This window comes from Natator depressus, chromosome 16 (genome assembly GCF_965152275.1).
Source record: "Natator depressus isolate rNatDep1 chromosome 16, rNatDep2.hap1, whole genome shotgun sequence".
Classification (NCBI taxonomy): domain Eukaryota; kingdom Metazoa; phylum Chordata; order Testudines; family Cheloniidae; genus Natator; species Natator depressus.
In genome coordinates, this window is record NC_134249.1 from 21,059,913 (window position 1) to 21,081,956 (window position 22,044).

The 22,044-nt window shown below is 36.5% G+C and overlaps 1 protein-coding gene and 1 pseudogene across 4 annotated transcripts in view; both read left to right on the forward strand.

Annotated features, from left to right (window-relative positions):
• CAMSAP1 (calmodulin regulated spectrin associated protein 1) overlaps positions 1-22,044 on the forward strand; it is a 46,094-nt gene that overhangs the window by 621 nt on the left and 23,429 nt on the right. For 3 of the 4 annotated variants that reach the window (XM_074973752.1, XM_074973751.1, XM_074973754.1), the window contains exons 2-6: positions 307-469; positions 13,839-14,101; positions 14,307-14,468; positions 16,373-16,453; positions 17,460-17,492. In XM_074973752.1, the coding sequence (XP_074829853.1) occupies positions 307-469; positions 13,839-14,101; positions 14,307-14,468; positions 16,373-16,453; positions 17,460-17,492 (702 nt within the window). Of the gene's footprint in view, positions 1-14; positions 34-306; positions 470-13,838; positions 14,102-14,306; positions 14,469-16,372; positions 16,454-17,459; positions 17,493-22,044 lie in introns of those variants that run through there. The other variant, XM_074973753.1, reaches the window with a different exon arrangement.
• On the forward strand, positions 5,712-10,449 carry LOC142000002 (small ribosomal subunit protein uS11-like; annotated as a pseudogene).

Sequence of the window (22,044 nt, forward strand, 5' to 3'; positions counted from 1 at the left end):
GTTGGTTCGGGCTGGTAACAGCTGCGAAGGGCGGTGGGTTTTTTTTTTAAGCAAAACTGAAATGCAGGGTTCAAAAGGAGAAGGTGGGCTACCTACGTGTCTTTCAGTCGTGGGTGAATTTTCAATTGCCAAATAGATTGAGCCAATAAAAATCTTTCGAGGGTCTGAAGGCCTGTGTTGTTCAGTCTACACTACAGTATTGTGCCTGGTGCGATGCATTTGAATGATCTGTTCAGGCAGCTAGTCTTTATGTGTGTGTTTTATTTTTGAAATGTAATGGAAACCATTGCATTGTTTTTGTTTTAGATGGTGGATGTTGATGTTTGTGCTCTTGGAGATAGCACCAGAAGAAAAATGGATGCCCTGACAGATAGTGCAGTTGAGATTGTCCCTTTGGAGCTCTATGATTCAGCCAGAGCAAAAATAGCTGCTAATCTACAATGGATCTGTGCTAAAGCCTATGGAATAGGTAAAATCACTTTCATCGGGCAGTCGTTCTTGTCTCTCTTTTTGCCCTTTTCATTTGCCCTGCCATCCCACAAGTAATTAAATCAGTCTTAAATAACCTTTGTTTTCATTATCAGTAATGTGTCAAACCTATTTCCATGTAATAATCCAGTGTTTCATGATGCATCTAATAAGAATAAAACAAAGAATCAGAGTAAACTGGTCTATCAGAAAACCTGACAGTGAACGCTATCTATTGTCACTATGAATGATTTGTACTTCCAAAATCTTATTGTTTTTAGTAAATAGGATTTTCCTAAACCAAACTTTTTTGTTACCACCTGCAAATCTTTAGCTCCTATAGGCCTCAAAGGCTTTATCATGATTCCTTGTCTAGTCATCTTTGCAGATTGGTGCTAGGACCTTGATGCTGTTTTTTAGCAGATTGTCGTGTTAGCTTCTTTTATTTTAATTTTAAGTTATGTCATTTATGAATCTGGCTGTAATGAGTAGCAGACTATTCCTTTTTTTCAAAAATGCGAACCAATCTAATTTGAGTTACAAATGCATTTATCTACATTCTAGAGTACAGGGGAGGAGGTAGCATGTGATAAAGGGGAGATACTTCTATAAACTGGTCTTTGTCAGAAACCTTGAAATCCAAAGAGTTTTCGTATGGCAATAATAAAGATTATGTTGGAACCTTGCAGTACTTTCATAGGCATCTGTATCTACTGATTTTTTGCATTGCAGTAGACCTGCTTGTATATTGTGAATTTTTGTTTGCTACCATTTGAACATAAATAGCCATGCTGTATATAAACTTGATAGAATACTTGTCTTTAGACAAAACATATAAAAAAACATGCAAAATCTTGTTTTGGAAAATTAGATAGCCCTGTTAATCTAACTCTAATTTGCCAAACTCTAATATGCTTACTGGATTAACACTAGCTTATTTTGCGACAGGGCTGAGCAAAACAATACATTCCTGCAATTAAATATTTTAGACTGTTTTCAACAAGAATATTGCTTTCTTTTAGTGTTTTCAGAACTGTCAATATTTTCTGTCACTTTTGCATTTTTCTACAATGAAGAGTCGAAAGGGGATAGTGATCTTGTTACTTTAAAATGTATTTTCCTTTCTACAGAGTGTGAAATTATTGCATTTTATGAGAGGAATAAAGGGTAAAATAACAATAGTATAATTATCTAAACAAAAAAATTCTGATGCAGCCTTTGGGGTGCACATGTAATATAAATGTTGACTACTGCTACCAATATTAATAATTGGAGACTCATGAAAACTAAACAGGCATTGTCCTGTATGAATGTATTTCAAGTGCTTCAGTTGTTTGTAATGCCTCATTAAAGACATTTTTAGTGAGTAGAAATAAAACATGCTTTGCAAGTTATAGAGGTTCATTGTTTATATTTTGGCTTTGTTTCAAAAGGCAGACCTAATCCTGCATTAGGATCCACTAGCATGTATCCTGTGGTGCAGAGGAAGGATGACTGACTGCCTCATGTTTACATTGGCATTAACCTCTGTGGGACTCCGTAGGCTCAGGGATCTGTGCTTATGCCTTAATCCTGCTTCAATTTGCTAAATTTGTAGCGTATACCAGTTAGAGAACTAGCTGCTGTTGAATCAGTTGGCCTTTTCTACACTAAAAACTTTGCCAAAAATTCTCATTTTTATTAAAAACAATACAGCATTGCCAGTGATAGACGTAGCGGGAACACTTGTGTAGAGAAGACTCCTGTGGCTGCTGGCATTTTTTTCCCACTGTCATTTAGACCTGCTTGGATCAAATGTAAATAAGAGTTAAATGTCAGTAACAGCAGGAGCATTATTTTAACTAGGACTTTCATTGTTGCTACCATTGGTTGGCTTCAATGGGACTAGTTGCAGTGTGTAAAGTTAAGCACATGCATAAATATTTGTAGGAGCTGGACCTGAGTGAATTTTAGTTAGGTTTTGCTGTGGTCTCTCCACACTGTAATGAAAATTAAGATCATTTTTCACAGAATTATAACTTGCATTTAAAAGAAAAACTTGATGGTCTGAAATATAGCATGCAGAATCTTTGATCCAGGAACAAATGTGCTTTTTACAACACTTCTGTGGGAGGATTATTAAAAGTAGTAGTTTCAGGTGTGTCTCGTCTCTCTCTTAACTTAATATCCTTTAAAACTGAATATTTTCAGGCTACCCATCTATAATAGATCTCTCTTTTGGATTCTGCTATTATTCAGTGGGTTTTTGAGGGGAGGTATAGAGAGGTCAAGATAATTTCATTTGGATTTTTGTTATGCTGACCTGATTTGTGTATACAGTATATTTTACATCATTCAGAGCAGTTTTGGTCAGTTTGGTAGAAGAAATACACAGTTTCCGTTCGTAGATTATAAACAGCATTTTTATGGTCCTGAAATCACTCAATAGACTTCCTTCATTTTTTTTTTTTTTTTAAATGAGTACTTAAGGAGAAGGTTTTTTCTGACTTTCTGATCTTGCATATGCTTATGCAGGTGCTGAATTTTAATCACATGAGTCAAGTTTAAACACATGCTTAAATTTTTGCAGGATTGAAAATTTAAATTGGATTCCAATACTGATCATGTCATTTGTCAGCAGTATGCTCACAAATATCAATTTTAGTTTTTATTTTCCAATATATATTGCACTGTGTGTGTTTGAAGTGATTCTCGTCATCTAAGTTTGCGGTGCTTATCAAAGATGATACTTACAAAAGAAGAAAATGACTTTTGGGGGCATGACAGATAATTTGGAGTTCAACTGCACCTTTGTACCTCAGCACTGAAGTACACAGGGATCCTAGATTACACCCTCTCATGAAAAGGGGGCATGATTTCATGATGTACTCCCTCTGGAGTTCGCTTTTCACTGTTCCCCTTCAATGGAGGGGTTTGGGTGGCCATAGATCATAGCAGCCTAGGCACTACACTAATACTACTACTAATAGGAGCCTCATTCTCCCCAACTCCATGCACCTGGAGCACTTGTGGAGAAAGGGCTCTCCTTTCTGCAGAGGAAGGAGCTGAGCTGTGTGGATTGTCTCTGCATTGCTGTCCCTCCTGTTTCTGACAGCACATCTCCTAGCTGCATCCCACAGTGAAATTTGGAAACAGCAGGGGATGGGGCTGTGGAGGGTAGCATTTCTCCTGTTCCAGTTGTCCCTGTTCTCTCTGCCCTCCTCACAATTTGGGAGTCCTGTCTGAAAGAAGCCAGGATGTGGGTATAGTAGTTTAGTAGTTCTCTGAAGAAATTCAGAGGTCTGTGTATGAATGTCTAGATGATTTCTGACAATAGTCCTAAAGGATACCTTATTTAGGTGTAATTCAGTGGATCAAGGATGAAATTTGACCTGAACCGAGCATCCTTTTTGTCAGCTGAAACCAAACATTAAAACTGAATTGTATTTTGTTCATCATGCCAATGATTTTATTGACACAGGTACTTTAACATTTCAGGATTAGAGTATAAAATCTGTTCATGGGCCTGCCAATCTGAAGATACTTAGAAATATCCTAGACAGTACAATTTGAAAAAGGTTTTGTTTTTTTAACCTGTTGTATTTCCCCATGCTTCTAACCAGATACTGTGCACAAAACTGACTAAGTGGTTAAGCCAACAATGGAACTTTGTCTCCATATAGTGATACAAAAAAAAGTTGCTTTGATGTATGTATTTTTGCATTACTTTGCTTTTTCTGTCCTAATCACGATCCATCTTTTTCTACGTTGCCTTCGGTGACTGCTTTCCTCCATGGCTTTATCTCTTGCCTTACATGATGCTTGTTCTTTCTCTATTGTCTTCTTATAAAATCTGTATCATACTCCATTTCTAATTTTATGCCGTTCTCCTCTACTCCTCACTCCCACATGCTTATTATTTATTTTTGTTATGATGGCATCCAAGGATCTCAATGAAAATTGACTCTACTCTGCTGGTGGTTTAGAGATACACAGGAAAACATCATCCTTGCCCCAAAGAGCTTAATTTTAGTGCTTGACTACACAATGGGGTAACGCGCATAACAGGCCTGTGATTTCTAAAGCACGCTGATGTGCTGTAAATTAATTGGACTGTGTAGATCTTGCTGGTGCATTCTAAAGTTTACTTTGTGCACTTTAACATAATGCTGTTTGAAAAAGTACTACGTTAAAGCGCACTAGGAACCTTCAGTGCACACCAGAATGGTCTACTCGGTTGAGTCAATGCACAGCACATCAGACCAGTTACTGTGCTTTAGAAAACACAACCCTGCACTGCGCATTATCCTACCACATTGACAATACCTGATAAGTAAATGTAACAAAAAGTGGAGAGAGGGAAAATAACAGTGATAGGATTACACTGTTACCTAGGTTGACTATATGCTTATGGTTCCAGATCACTTAAACTTTTCACATTCACATAAATGGATTTTCAAGACACCTACTTAAACATTATACAGTGCACTAGGTGAAAGTCAAGCCCCACTGCCTGCAAGCAGCTGAGATTTCTACCACTGTGCTGTTTAGTGTTAGGCTGGCTAGTAGATAACTGAGAAATAAGAAGTGCACCAACAGCCTCCTCTGGCTGCTGAAAGGAAGGACCTCTCTGGCTGTGGGGACGGATTTGTGAAAAAACAAGAGTTTTCGGGGGGTGGGGGGGAATAACCCCTTTTCTTTTTCCTTTTGAACAGCTATTTCACTGAAGTATTTACATGAATATAATATTTGAGAGCTGTGGGTACTAAAAAAGTGTTCAGTTTTGTCTGAATATCAGCTGTAACTGTTCAAAAATGTTAAAAGGGAGATATTGAGAACATTAAGGTTCTTGTTATGCCTGTTCGTCTGGTTAGGAAACAATGAGAAAGTTGTCCAACTGTCTAGAAGCACAGAAGGAAAGGGGAATGGGTGGAGTTGTTAGTCAGTATAGGGGTGTGGCTAGTGGTTAGAATGAACTCTCATTGGATGTTGAAGAGGGGAGTAGATGGAGCTGTGAATTTTTATGCAGGCTTGGCTTACTAGAACCTAGAAAGGTCTGGAAGGTGGGCAGAACATCTGGCCACTTTTGTTTTATATATAAAGTTGTCAGGGTTATCTTATTGTTTCATGCTTCTGTGTTGAATTTACAAGGTGATGATTTCTCAGTCTAACTATAGTAAACGTGAAAGCCAATGATCAGTACTGCAAATTGGTTAATGTTTAGTGATTACCAAATGTTGGTGTATGAATTTATCTGAATTAGCATGGCTAAAGTTGAAAGAAATGGTAGGAGAAAAATTGAATGGACTAAAGTAATGAAAATCTAATTTGCAAGTAAAATGTACACACCATCAAGAGTTAGATGGATAACAAAGAGTTTTGCTCATCTGAAAGTGCAGGGAATTTTTTTTTCATATATTTCAAGATCAATCGGGCTGTTGAATGAAACTTTTCTATTGAAAGTAGAAGAGCAGAAAGTTGATGAGATTGTTCTGCAAGTGAGATCTCTTTATGCCATTGTCTTTAAAAACATAGCTGTGATCGTTTAAGCCCCTGTCTTGGGTTTATCATCATCATCATTCGGGAGCAGTCTGTGTTGGTCTTTAGTACGTAAAATATAGCAAAGATCAATTTGTGATTATGCCTTAAACTGACAGGCAAAACTCGAACTTGATAGGAAATTTTCAGCCTTTGTTCATGCTAGCACAAAATGAACAATTAAAAAAAAAATAGTGGAGCACTTTGCCCTTGATACATTCTTCTAGACTAATGTAAACTATCTGGACCATTACTAGAATAAGAAATAGGAAAAACAAAAGAAAGAACTAATAGACTCTACATTGACATTTGTTGGTGGAATGAGGAATAACCCAGTAATTGCTATATGCATCTATATAAGAAGAATACGTTGCTATTTAATGCTATCGATTCTTTATCTGACAAGAAACTTGTAGAATACTGTGTTTCAGTTCCTGAACATGTCATCACAAATGTAGACTAGTATAATAAGGAGATCTTTGCTGTTTAACTCGAAGGATGTAAAGTTTGCAGTTGTCATAAACTTCGATGTTTGAGTGTTCAACTGAAGTCACTCAAGTGCTTTTGAAAATCCCACCGTAACTTTCAAAAGCAATTGAAGGAAGTTTTAAAGGAACTTGGCAGTCTAAGGGTGCTATTTTTGCAGACTCATTGCTTGATTTAAACAGTAGGCCACATGCTGAAAAACACTTGCCAAACAGCAGAGTGAAATGGACCTGATCTTTGTCAGTTTTACTCTCAGGGCTCTGAATAGCAGCAGTCAAAACTGACAAAATTGGTCAGTTTTCATTTTGCTGAGTCTTGGAAAAACAGTGAGCAGCAATAAAGCTATTGGAGCTCTGCAGGCTTAGTAAGACAATATTACGTCACTTTACATTTGGAAAGTTATCTTCATAACCCTCAAGATGAGAAGCTTTAAATTCTTAAATGAAAACTCAGAATCTACAAAATAAATGGAAACTTTCCTTGGTGAATGTCTACTTGCTAAGGCTAAGTGCATTTTTTTTCAAACTCTGGCCTATAAAAACGTCATTGCCTCTGTTTAACAGATGGAAAAACAGCAAAAAAAAAAAGTCTTGGTTGGAAGCACTGTAGTCTGGTGGCTTACTCAGAGGACTTGTAGGGGAAGGGTCAGACCTGGTTCCTAATTTTGGTTTTAGTAGTAGTTGCTATGACCTTAGGCAAGTCAGATAACCTCTGAGCCTTTGTTTTCCTGTCTGTGAAGTAGCAGTAGTATTTACACACTAAATAATGTTTTATGGTGCTATATAGGGGCAAGTATTACTGGCAAACGTGAAATGGAGCTTCTGGTTCCCAGCTCTATGCTAAGTCCACTAGATCATTAGGCTTCAGAGGTGGCAACTTCAAAAATACAAATTTTTTAAAGTAGCTCTTTGCTATTTTGCAAAGATCCTAAATTACAAAACATTTTTCTGAATATTTGTGAAATTACTACAATTTCATTGAAGTTTTACAAGTTTAAAACATGCAAATTTCATGGAGGAAGGAAGTCCACAATTAATATTTTATCCACTTTACTTCTATCTACATTTGTACTTTTTAGTTTGAGCACCAAATGCCATAAACATTAACTTTATTACATTTTGACAGTAAAATTGGATCTAGGTCCAGTCCACATCACTCTTGAGACTGTGATAGCAACATCTGTGTACAAGGTTTCTAGCCTGGTTTCCCTGACTGATGTGGGTGGGGTTTTTTCCCTCCCAAATAACATCATTATAGAAGACTTAGAGAAGTCTATAATACGGTTCTATAATACAATTATAAGGACAAAAATCTCTTCTAATTGGTCAGGGAAACATGCAGGAATGACTTCAGACCATAATATGGACAAGGCCTTAATTGCAGAGCAGGAATGATTAATGCTTTATTGCATTTTAATGCAGCTTATAGTATACACATGCAGGGCTTACTTAAATTATTGTGTAGACTTACTAATCAGTTAAAATTTGATTTAAAATGAAATTCTTGCTTGGATTTTGGTTCTCTATCCTACCAGTTTTTCATGGTACCACACCTCAAACAGCATTATACTACTACCTGCTTTTGTAGTTTAGATGACAATTCAGATGTTTCAAACTGCTGCGTTATTCCTTAACCATGGGGTGTGGGGGGTAGGGTAAGGAAATTGTATCTTGTGGGGATGGGAAGAACCTGGAAAATGTATAGCTGGCTGCTGTTAAATTTGAGGTTATTTTAAAAGTTACTTAAGTAACTTTAAGTGATCTGTTGTATACCAAGTGATTGATTGAAACTTAATACTGCTCACTTTTGGGGAAAAAAACAGATTTCATTAGCATGTGTTAGAATAAAAACTTTCTAATCAGAAATAATGCAGATTTACTTTTGAGTATTTCTTCGGTGAAAATAGCTCACCTATCTTTCTGCTATACTCACTGGAACAAGAGCACTTAAGATTCTGTGCTGCTGAGACTTGAATGTTAAAATAGATTATTACCTCATTATAACTCCTACTTGCATATCAGATTAATTGAGAGAGATCAGTTATCTTCTCTCCAGAGTGGGTTGTCTAGCAGCTTGTCCATGTAGTTATGCAGACAGGTATCCCCTTGTGAGATTTGCATAAAATCAACGTATGAGGGAGATCCAGCCATCTCTTTTTAATGTAGCACATTGGATTTTTAGACAAAATAGTATTCCCAGAACATGCTGAATAAGTGAATCACGCCATCCCCTCATCTGATTTTGCAGATTGCACACTATAGTTCTGCATATTTCTGTAAGCAAACATTCTTTTTTGAGCACCTAAATTTGACTAAAACTAGCAATTGGAAGACTGTGAAATCCTCTGCCATTATATTATTAGGAACAACTGATCAAAAAGTTTGATATACAAAACAAGTTATTTGTGCAAAATTTTACATGTAGCATTGCTTGTTACTTGAAAACTGGCAACTTTGGGGATTAATATGGTAGTATAGTGTTTTGGGTTTTGTTTTGTTTTTAAATATACTAAGTGTTTGGGGCTTCTTGTTTTACAAGGGTATACATTAGTTATTAAACTAATGAGTTCAAATTAGGATTTTTATACTGTATCTTAGATGTAATTAACAGTTTTAGAGTTAACTTTTTTTCTTCTTCAGAGAAGTCGAAGGCTTTGTCTACACTACCATTTATGCCAACAAATTTTATGTTTCTTGGGTGTGGGAAAAAAACACACCCCTGAGCAACATAAGTTTCGCCAGCATAAGTGCTAGTGTGCACAGTGCTATGTCGGTGGGAGAACTTCTCCCACCGACATAGCTACCACCGCTCATTGGGGTGGTTTTATTATGTTGATGGGAAAGTGGCTTTAAGTGGTGTAGCTGCATCGGTACAGCTGTGCTGCTGTAAGCTCGCTAGTGTAGACGTAGCCTAAATGCATTCACAGTTTAAAAATGCTAATATGTGTAAAAGGACACTTAGAAAAAGTGAACTGGACTGTTTGGTTATCTAACTTGTACTTGGCTATTGTGTGTTAAAAAGCTGCTTATGAGCACTGGAGCACACTTTTTATTTAAAAAAAAAAATGAATTTTTTAATGGGGAGGCAGAGTAAAAATATATATGGTATTTTAAAGTTTATGCCACTATATGAGGGGTTGTGATGGGAAAAGGTACCTTAAAATTTTAGAATGTTTTTTGTGTTGTTTAAGACTGTACCAGTAGACTAATTCAATTGATCTAATTGTTAGCATATTCCCCACATTTGGGAGGTGTATGAATTTTTGAATCCATAAATATTGTGTGTGGGTGGGGGAGAAGGGGACAGGAGGTGTTTTTGTTGTTGTATATGGCTGTGTGCTACATATAGAGATAATTGGCAGTTAGAGATGTGAGATTTTGACTTGTTAGGTGATCTGGCCAAGAGGACGCACCGCGTAAGGGTAAGGAGAAGAAGGAAGAGCAGGTCATCAGCTTGGGACCGCAGGTTGCCAAAGGGGAAAACGTGTTTGGCGTCTGCCATATCTTCGCTTCCTTCAATGACACTTTTGTCCATGTAACTGATCTCTCTGCCAAGGAAACCATCTGCCGAGTGACTGGTGGTATTCAGGTGAAGGCTGACAGAGACGAGTCTTCGCCCTATGCTGCTATGTTGGCAGCCCAGGATGTTGTCCAGCGGTGCAAGGAGCTGTGCATCGCAGCCCTTCACATCAAGCTGCGAGCTACAGGTGGAGATAGGACCAAGACTCCTGGACCTGGTGCCCAGTCAGCCCTCGGAGCTCTCGCTCATTCTGAAATGAAGATTGGGAGCATTGAGGATATATCACCCCCATCTCCTCTGACAGCACTCGCAGAAAGGGTGGTCACCCGGGTCGTCATCTGTAAACCGTGGCTGGCTTTTGTTTCATCATTAAATCTCTCAAAGAAAAAAAAAAAAGGGTGTGGGGGGGAGGTTGGACCTTAGCAGTGATGTTTGCTAAGGAAGACAGTCTCCTAGACCAAGGAATAACCTAAATTTGTAATAGTGTGATGTTGCTAGGAAAGCTTTTATTGCCACATGTTTGAGATTAATACTTTACATGGTGCAGAGCCACAAGGGTATTATTCGAATCTTCTGAAACTCGTGATAGTAAACATTATACCATTCATTCTGCATCACATTTTGTCCCACTTAAGTTTTTTTTAGTTTCCAAATTTTCTGCTTCATTAATCAAGCTAGTTACTAAGATTCCAGTATTCTTCCAATGGGTTTATTTTAATGATATCCACAAGAACAGTATAAAGTAAATCTGTATTATAAATACAAAAGCTTACATTGTTACAGTTCTTAGTCGTTGACTCTAGCTATGAGAGTTGCCAAACAAATCCTGTAAAATTGGTTTAAATTTATAAAGTAGCTTGAGAGACTTTGCTTCCAAATCTGTTATTACTAGAATCAGTGGTTAAAAATCCTGTTGAGTTGAATGGGTGTAATATTAAGTCTATCAGGAGTTAATGTTGCCGATCATGATTATATGTTGTATGTTTCTATGTGTAATTTGTTAAAACTGTGATACACCTTAGCATTTAGGCATTAAATCGATTAAACTTCCTTGCATTTTTTTCTGAAGGAATATTCTTACTTCTAACTCTGATATATATGGTACAAAAATTCCTAGAAAACTAGACTGGACAAACATTGCTATGGAATTAATCTGTAACATTAAAGAACAGCAGTAAACCTCAAATGATTTTTGGTAGTATGTGCAGATTGAAATTATTTCTAGCTTTGACCTTCATGTTCATTGTTCAGAAGAGCAGACGGTGATGTTTTTGGATGGGCTGTAGACTGCGTACTATACTGCCCATCATAAACTGAGGCAAATTAATTCTTCCAATTAGCTTTAAAATATTTTTCTTAAATTCAAACCAAAAATCTTAGGATGGCATTATAGAAAGCTAGGTAAACAGTGCTGCTGTACCTTAAATTGCTGAATATGCAGTCTCTTTATTCAGATGGGGACTTGAAGGGATAGCATCAAATTGAAAACTACTCAGTTTCAGAAGTGAAGTGAAAAGTAGTTTCAGGTACTACATTTATTGTGGGCCCTTCTGCCAATTTTTGTAGTTGTACAATCACATTTTCATGTCTTTGAAATGTTTTTCTCTTCTATTGCCCTGTCAAAACCCACCAAAATTGTGAAGCTATATAGGGCAATCAGTGAAAAGAACTATACATAAAGTGCTTTCAATTGCACAAAGAAAAAACAAGCAGAATTTTCTGCAATCTTTTATAGTGATCTTAGATGTTACTTGTAATGATGTTGTAAAATAATATTAGGAAACTATTTGAACTGTCTGAATGCGACTTAACTAGAAACAAGGAGAGCCAGCACTACGTGACCAGCCAAAATGGTCTGTGGACCATATTTTGAGAAATGCTGATTTACTGCATGTTTTTATTTCGGCACTGGATATCAGATGCAGTTATGTTTGTATAATTATTTACACGCAGCACAAATACTCGTTTTTTTTAAACAGTGTACGTGTTATGGATTATAGATAATTTGTGAAATCAAAATTGTTTATAGTTTAATATTTAGTAAAGATAAAAACTATAGATAGCATTGGGTGGGAGTGTGAGTTAGTTCTTAAGAACTGGAAGAGTTCAGTGAATGTAAATGCATGTGAACAAAGTACAGAAATTCTGGAAACTCTGAGGGTATACATTTTTAAAATTGTTGAAGTTAATATAGGGAACAGTCTTCAGGGTGATTAAAAATAACATGAAATGCAATCTATATTTAAAATAATAGAATGCCTGACTTTTTATTTATAAAAACAAAACCAAAAAACTTTCAAGTTGAGAAATTGTCTTCTCTGGGGCTGGAGGCAATCCCTGTTACTGGTGGCTATTTAAAAGTTGTTTGCATCTGATCCAGTGAGCCAGATTTAAGTTGCATGGATTAAAATGGCATACGTATCAAAAAATAATCTGTTTACTGCTATTACAGTAGCATAACTAAGGCTGGGTATACTTTAGAAATTTTTTTCCTAAAATTTTCCCCTATTGGTGTAACTGATTCAAATCTATCATTGGTAGCAACATCATTGAGTATTAGCGTAGGCAGGGTTCCAGGTGGCTGTAAGGATTTTAAACACTGTCATGTAACCCTGCCTAGACACAGTGATGATAGTATAGGTGATCACTGGTGCTTTGTCTATACTAGCACTGCTGCTGTGGAGCTGCACTGATAGTAGCAAATGTAGGAATTGTAAGGAAAAAAATCCTACTGTAGACAAGGCTGAAGTCTTCTGCATTCATAATTGAAAATGTATGTAAACTACTGTGCTCGGGGTCCCGTGTTCAAGTTTATAAAAACATTAACATGTGGAAACTCTATTTTCCATGCTGAAGGCAATGAGGTGATCACTGGAAATCCCAGTTAAATAACTTTTCCTTCACGTATTCATAAAAAGGGCTTCAAGAGTAGTATGGTTTTAGCTTCCATGCCTTCATTATGTTGGGGAAAAAATGGGTTTAAAAAAAAAAAAAAAAAAAAAGTACCAAAGCGAAGACTAATCTATTTCTTAAACAATCTGTAAAGCAGCTGAGACTTTTTTTCTTTAATCAGATTCTGGGCTTTCTTGGTAACTGCTTCTGTTTAAGCTTTACATACGTTTCCCGTCACATAACCCTTAATCCTGGGTTAAAGATTTTTTGATCCTCCTTTTTCATGTGATTGTGTCTACCCCAACCCCTCTTAATAATTGAGCACTAAAATAATTTAGAATAAAGTGGAAACATCTTTACTATGAGCAGATGCTTGTGGATGCTGCTTGAATTAACCTACAGGTTTGCTTTGAAACTGTATTTTGTACATCTGTGATAAACTGCATCTATAGCCTGGATGCTCTGAATAAATGATTCACAATATTACTCTTAATTTTAATTGTAAATCTCTCATGCACTACCCACCACGTACATAGACCTTGGTTCAGAAGAACCTCCCTATTCAGGGAAGCACTTAAGTATGTGTTTAAGTCTAAATTAAATCAGTGGGACTTAAATATGTGCTTAGGTGCTTTCCTGAATTGAGGCCCGTGTGATTTAAGAGAGAGAACTAGAAGTGCATTGGTTTTTAATGTAACAGTACTGTGTATAGAAGGAGGGAATAATGTATGTTGCTACTTTAATCAAGCGCATGCGGTTAAATATAATTGAAAACTATTTGGCATATAAAACTACAGACTTAATTTTTTTTTCCCATTCAGTATTTTTATAGACCCAGTTTGTTTTTAATGTATATGTTTTCTCTCTTTCTCATGTTAGTTTTGAATTCAGGTACAAAGTTTATACTTTTCTTACAACTGAATCCACTTGTTTGAGACTCTTCCTCTTTGTTTCAGATAATATCCCGGAAGAGCTGAAGGACCCATTTTACATAGACCAGTATGAGCAAGAACATATTAAACCACCTGTCATCAAGCTGTTGCTGTCCAGTGAGCTATATTGTCGTGTCTGTAGCCTCATTCTAAAAGGGGATCAGGTGGCTGCTCTGCAGGGACACCAGTCAGTGATTCAGGCTCTATCTCGGAAAGGGATTTACGTCATGGAGAGTGATGATACCCCTGTGTCTGAATCTGATCTCGCCTGTGCACCAATCAAAATGGTTAGCTTAAAGTTCAGAGATGGATTTAATCATTAAATCTCACCCTTGACTTTGGGGATAGACAATGGAGTAAAGCGCTTTTCACCTCTAGGTGGCTAGTCTCAGCAGTTTTTCATGCAAATATATTGTAAATACAGTTAATATGTAAAGGTGTTTATTTCTTGATGTATGTTTGACTGCAAATACTTTTTGGTTTGCTCCTTAGAGTTCTCATATGGCAATGATTGATGCTCTAATGATGGCATACACTGTAGAAATGATCAGCATTGAAAAGGTGGTTGCTAGTGTCAAACGTTTTTCTACGTTCAGTGCCTCAAAAGAACTACCCTATGATCTGGAAGATGCAATGGTTTTCTGGATTAATAAGGTAAAGCTGATATTTAGAAAGGTTTGCTTCTAGAAAATCGTAACTTCTAAAACTGATTGTTAAAAAGGGCTTGATTAGTGCTTTCTCCATGTTTTGTTAGGCTTCCATTGCTGGAAATGCCCTCTTCTGGTATGGAAGAAAACTATTTTTAATTATTTTAGAATGTCTTGGCTCTGCACAGTGACAGTGAGCTAACCACCTGTATTCCTAGAGTTATACGGATAGTAGTTATTGCTTCCTTTTTGTGCACCTGCAGCTTTTTTAGATTTCTTCCTTCTTGGCTTCCTCATCCCCCTCCAAATGCAAATCAATATTTGCCAAGAGGAAAAGGACAAGACTAGTAGGGGAAATGCATTTCCTTTTTTTTTTTATGGCACAATGGTAGATTTTGTTATCTTTTCAATATAAATTTAAAATTCACAGGATGTTTACTAATCAAATTAGAAAATAGTGCAGTTGGTCTGTTTCCGCCTAAGCTACTTGACAACTCTTTCAGGCACACTGTGGAAAAATATGTTTTTTTTAAACATTTGTGTTTTAAAATTGTAAATGGAAGTTGAACCAATATTTATTATCAGGTTAGAATCTGCCAAATAGGAGTTGGAAATAAAATTGATTGTAGATACTAACATACCAGATGATTTTTAGTAGTGGAAACTGTTGCTATTAAAAATACTGCTAATGATGCAATTTTTAAAAGTGTTTGGAGAGAGGGGTTTGGAAGAGATGGCCTATGTTCGTTTAATTTTTAAATCTGGAAGTAGAATATGCAACTTAAAAATAAAAATCACTTTTCTAAAGGGAATCAGGTAACTTTGTGATGTTATATTTGTTTGGTAGATGAGGAAAGCATATGGTTTCATGTTCACTAGCCAGTTAGATTTGATTTTGAATATATTCTACTTCAACCACTTATGAAACTTTTCAGAGGCTATCAGTTTAGAGTTTATGCGTGAAACCCTTGAGTAGTAGTTTCCTTTACATTCCACACTTGTTCCTCCCACAGATTTTAGTGCAGTACTATAAATCATACGTATTGGATAGAAAGTTAATAGTATATCTGGCTCGCAATGTTTTTTTTTTTTTAATAAAAACAAATTTTCAAGAAATCAGGAAGCTGGTCTACATAACTGTTAAAGTAAAATTACTTCTCGGATGTTTTTATTTGCGCAAAACTTTTATTGAAAAGTAACTTCTCGGGTTATTAATCTGCAGCTTGTTCTAATAACCTTTGCATTCTGTCAGAATTGTGCTCTATTGCCAATGGGTAAGACGTTCAGCTATATAGAGGAGTGGGAAGAGACTATTATTTAAGAGATTTGGGGACTATTCATTGCACTTAGTGACCCCTGCTTTTGTTCTTGAACAACTTGTCTGTCTGTGGCTGCACTGAAACTATTTACAGAGAGTCAGTTTCTACAGTGCCAATTTTATAGTACAGGCAACCCCAACACAACTAGAGGAGAATAGTCTCCTTTGTTGTGTAATAGTGATATACACAATGAAAGATGAAAGTTAATTGAATTATAGTTTATATTGTAGAAACATACCTGCCTCTCTCAGGAGAACTAAGAATGTAAATTTACACTTACAACATTTTCATTTCTAAGGATTTATTTTAAATACATTTGAACATTTTTTGGAAGAAATTACTATGTTATGGCTATATTACTAATTAAGCAGTTGTATTTGCAAAGCTGTACCTTATGTTGCTGCAAAACTTACCTATATCAGTGGAATGTCAGTTGAATTCAGAAGCAGAGTTTAAAAAAACCCAAAATCATGGGTATTATGAGTCATATTTCTACAATGGTGGGAAATAAAGATTGATCATTATGTTAAGTGATGACTTCTGGAAATTGGTATGCAATTGCTTTTTTATTCTCTTTTCCCAACTATTTTAGGTGAACCTTAAAATGAGAGAGATAACAGAGAAAGAGGTCAAATTAAAACAGCAATTACTGGAAAGCCCAGGTCACCAAAAGGTAAAATATATTTAATTTTCTTAGTAGCTGAATTATGAATCTTGTGAGTTAAAACTGAAATCATGATGTGGAATCGGATATAAATGTACTCAGTACTTTTTTTATAAAATTCGTATGAGGCATCTTCCCCAGTGAAATTCGTTTGAGATTTTGTGTATACAGTTTGTTTTCTATTTATCTGCAATGCCCTTACTTCCCTTTAATCCTGTTAGTGCCTTTTGACTTATCTTTTTAAGTTCTGGTTAGAATTGAAATAGCTTGTTCAAACTTTGAATGCTGTGATTTTGATAAATACAGTTCAATTTCAATACCACAAAACATACAGCGTATGTTTTTGAAGTCCTTTCAGGCACAGATTCTTTGTGCATAAAATGACTATAGCAAGGAAATTCAGGAGGTTAACCTAACTCTAATAAGTATGTTCTAAGCAGTCGAATGGTATATTTGTGTATGTGTGCAATTTTTACCCTGTTCCCCCTTAACTTATGTCACAATGCACTAATGTTGCAAAGATATAGTACACTTTCATTACTGGAGAACGTAAAATGGATTTTCCTCAAATATAAATAAATATAATACTGATAATCTCAATTTATGTCTTAATGAATCCTAAAAATAGCTTTCCCATACTTATCCCTCAAATTGGCACTGTTGAGTAAAGTGATACAATTGTAATATGCATAAATGAGGCAAAGATGTTTTACTTTCCATATTGAGGAAGAGTTACTATTTTTTCAGATCCTTTGACACAATAACATGCATCAATTTTAAAGGTTTATGTAGTTTTTTTAACTTACAAGTGGTCTTAAGGATCCTGTTACAATTTGGCTATCAGTTGAACATCTTGGATTTCACTGTAATACTTTAAAACTGATATTTTGGACTAAAATCCCTCTAAAATATGAAAGTGTTCATTGCTTAAGTGCATTTAAGTATTGCTGTGTATAATTTGCTCTGCTGATGTTCCTCTCCTATTCCTACATTCCTTTCCTTGCTTCCTGAGCAGTCTCCTTCCAAATGGTATTGGAAATTAGTACCTGTAAGTGAACTACTTTTTACACCAGTTGTCTTCCACAAAACCATTGCTTTTAAACTTTTTTCAGAGTGCTTGCTTCCATTAAAATGCTGGTTAGACAAAAAAGTTAAAAACCTTTCTAGTTAAGGTTTTTGGAAATAAAGTTTAGTTTCCATAACATGATTTTACATACTGTACATACAGCATAATCATCACTATACAGCATTTCAGGACTTCAGAATTGTGTTAAAAATACAAGAGTGAGGGATAGGGTGAAATAAAATTACAGTAAGAGAAAATTAGACGTTTTCGGAATTGTGTTTTTTGCTCAAGGTAGACAATTATTTATTACAGCACTAAGGTGATATAAAAACTGGTCAGTTTAAATTTAATAGGTACTTAAATTTTTTAGTAACTAATTAGATGCGTTGCTTGCACTCCCTCATATAACGCTTTGTAGCTACAACTTTGTTAAAAAAAAATTCAAACTATTTATTAACTTTCTGTTTTATTTAACAATAACACCCTTAGAATCTTAACTCAGTTAACAGAAGGCTTGAGCCTTCCCTTGCTGGTGTTTACTCCGTTGGTAACCCAGCAAATGTAGGACACCATTGTCCAGTGAGGTGGGTTAGAAGACATGATGGTAAAACATTTGAACACTAAGTTACTGCAGCTGGTGGAAGTGCATCCTTGGTGACTTAATGAAAGTAGAGGCAACATACTAGGGAGAAACATAATTAACATATTTTTAGGCCTGATCCAGGGAGACTTTCCTTCCACCTGTTGGCAGAAGTATCTACATGAAAAGAGATTTTTAATGGAATTGAACTTACATTGTACAAATCTACTTGCTTTTGGCTGGGGTAGCAAGTTATATGAATAGGCCCCTACCAAATTCACGGCCATGAAAAACGCATCATATACTGTGAAATCTGGTTGTCCCCCCTCCCTCCCTCCCACCCATGAAATCTGTGTTTTGTGTGCTCTTACCCTATACTATACAGATTTCACAGGGGAGACCAGCGTTTCTCAGACTGGGGGTCCTGACCCAAAAGGGAGTTGAAGGGGGTCACAAGGTTTTTTAGGGGGGTCATAGTATTGCCACCCTGACTTCTGCATTGACTTCAGAGCTGGGTGGCCAAAGAGCAGTGGCTGTTGGCTGGGCACCCAGCTCTGCGGGCAGTGCCCCGCCAGCTGCACCACAGAAGTAAGGGTGGCAATAACATACCATGTCATCCTTACTTCTGCGCTGCTGCTGACTGGGTGCCCAGCTCTGCAGGCAGCAGCGCAGAAAGGAGGCAGTATTATATCATGCCATCCTCACTTCTGCACTGCTGCCTGCAGAGATGGGCACCCAGCCAGCAGCGGCTGCTCTCCAGCTGCCCAGCTCTGAAGGCAGCGCCACCGCCAGCAGCAGCACAGAAGTAAGGGTAGCAGTACCGCAACCTCCCCGCAATAACCTTGCAACCTTCTCTTCCCCCTCCCCCCCCCCATTCCTTTTTAGGTCAGGACCCCTACAATTACAACACCGTGAAATTTCAGATTTAAATAGCTGAAATCATGAAATTTATGATTTTTTAAATCCCGTGACCACGAAATTGACCAAAATAGACCTTGAATTTGGTAGGGCTCTGTATGTTAACATTCTGTGTTCTCCTGTTCCTCAGTTCCTCCTTGGCTGTGATATCCCTTCCCTGTCTCTTACAGTATTTGCTTTGTTCATCATTTTCATCATCTAGGGAGTATGGGAACCATCATCTTGGTTGTAAACTGGAAAGAGTGCCAAATTTGGGAGGGGCGGGCACAGTAAATGCAGTTGCTCATCCCTCAGTCATTCCTGTGTTTCTGCAAAGAACTGCTGGTTTGGTTAGTCCCACACACACCATTCCCATATTTTATTTGTTTGAGCCAAATATGAGGTCCAAATTAAATTATTTAAATATCTGAAACAAAGAACTGCCATAGGGTGGTCAAATCTGTGCTTTTACCCTCATACCCATGACTTGTCTGTCTGTACCACAAGTGACACTGTAGCCAGGTGTTTACCTAGTGCTTCATACCCAGACTAAAACAATGGTACTTCACACTAATGGCTCTTTGTTTAGAAGTGGCCTGAAAAGTAAAATAATTTGAAAGATCCTAAAACAGGAAAAAGTATGAAACTTTTAAAACCTAGTGCTGATCATGTCTATAGACGATCCTTAGCTTCCCCTGAACCTAAGTAATGTGTCCAGAAGACTTTGTGAGCTATATTCTCTGGTCTGAACCAGAAGGGTTTGATGCAGGTCCAAAGGGATATACAAAGGTGGCTGTAAGTTGTCTTTCCCCTTCCCAAGCCTCGATCTGCCAGGCTAGTTGCTGACAAATTAGCATGGCCTTTAGGATCAGCTGGATTCAGGGATAGGTGGCATAAGAGGGGCAGTGGCAACCCTAAATTCCCATACACTGTGGGAATTCTCCAATGGCTGGATATGCTGCTTTTAGTGTTGCTTTATGCTACCAGACTTCATTAAACAGGCGGATTTCACAGGAGAGTTAGGGGCCCCTATTTTTTCTGCCATAATGATGTTGCAGTCACCAAAAAATAGATTGAAAAACCCATTTCAATTAATTATTTTATAAATATTTTCATTTTAGGATATAATATTTTATGCTTAATATCAGTCCAAACACATGTTTGAATTTGACTTTGCTTATCTGAGATTCATGATCTGTGCTGCATCAAGAGAGCAGTCAAAATATCTATTTGTATTTCATTAATACCTAAAGGCACCAACTGAGATTGGGGCCCTGTTGTGCAAGGCATTGTACAAACACACAGCAAGGAACAATCCCTGCCCAAAGAACTTGCAGTTTAAATAGTCAAGACATGCAAAAGGTGTGAGAGGAAACAGGCACAGAGAATGGAAGTGACTTACCCAAAGTTTCAAAGCAAGTCAGTGGCAAAGTGAGGAATAGAATCTCCTTGACTACCATTCCAGTGCCCTGTAGATCACCCTGGACTGTGTGCCCTCCATTATGTCACTTTCAATGCTTTAATTTTATAGCAGGGATACTCCACTTTATACTGAAATTAAACAGTCATTTCAGCATGGAAGACACAGGTTTAAGAGAATAATGGATTGAAAATAACTATTTAGAATGGAGTGGATCGTTCAGACTCTATTTTTTATTGTGAATGTAATGTCTTTCACGCCAGTAAAGGAAATGAGGAAGCCTGTAGTTTGGAATGCTAAGGATTGCTAATGACTGGCTCAAATGTAATAAAATATAATATAGGCACTATATTTAAAATGGATATAAAACTTCTCCATTTTAGTAGTCTTAGGTTTAAAGAGAAATCTTTGAAGTTCACCATTAAACTGCTTAACTCTACTGAATAATGTGTAAATAATACACTTTTTAAACTAACCAGATCACCTTAGTATAGGTACTCATTTTATTTGATTTCGCAACCACATTTCCAGTGCATAATAGATTTGATTGTTTCATGACTCTGATTCATCATCATCATCATCATCATCATCATCATCATCATCTTACTATTTCTTTTTGTGTAAGCCTGATCTGATGCATGCCCTATCGCACTGCATGCTGGAACCAGTGGAGTATGCGCGTGTGGTACAGTATGATTAACATTATATTACGTATGTATGGAGAGCTCCAGGCTGGGGAAAAAAACAAATCTGCACATGGTAAAGAAAACAAATGTTCTACCAAAAAAATTAAGATAGCTTTGCCTACAGTGTAGCAAATATTGTTTACCTCTCTTCATACAATATAGATATTATTTAACAGACTTAAAGAGCTATATATCCTTTGCAATGGAAACTTAAAGCTAAACTTTATGTATTAAATAACGTAACTTGAAATATGCTGTCACCTAGTTAATTTCTTACTTTTTAATTTGTTAGTGAGTGACCTTTGTTCCATTGAACAGAATTTTTCTCAGCCGGTGCCATCCTCAAATATATATATATATATATATATATATATATATATATATATATATATAATATATATTTGTAGAACGACACACCTTTCCTGAGTTGTCTTGCAGAATGTATAGTATCATTCAGAAAAAAAGTTTTTTAAAAATAAATACATTTTATGTATATATTTAGAGTAGAATATAGTGGCATAGTAGACCAGATTATAGTAGTCAAAATAGTTTCTCAAATGTAGATTTTTTTTATGTATAAATGAATATTTTCATTCTAAAAAGGATTTCTGCTAGGATTCATAGTGTAATCATTTGTGATGTCATTCCATTAATTAGCTAGAACTTAAACAGCACACTCTTAAACTGCTGAGGTACTTTACTAACCAGCATGTGACTTCTTAATAATATTAACATTAAATAATTTTTAGATTGGAAAATTACCTAGCAGGATTTCCAAATGATTTTACTTTCTGTAGTTAGATGACTTTGAGTAGTCAGCTCCTACTTCCCAGAATCTTTAGGGTGGGGTTTTCAGAAGTGCTCAGTATTGACTTGACTTGCTCATGCTGAAATCTTTGGGAGTTTTGCCACTAACTTCTGTGGCCTCTAATTTTGCTGTCATTTCTGATC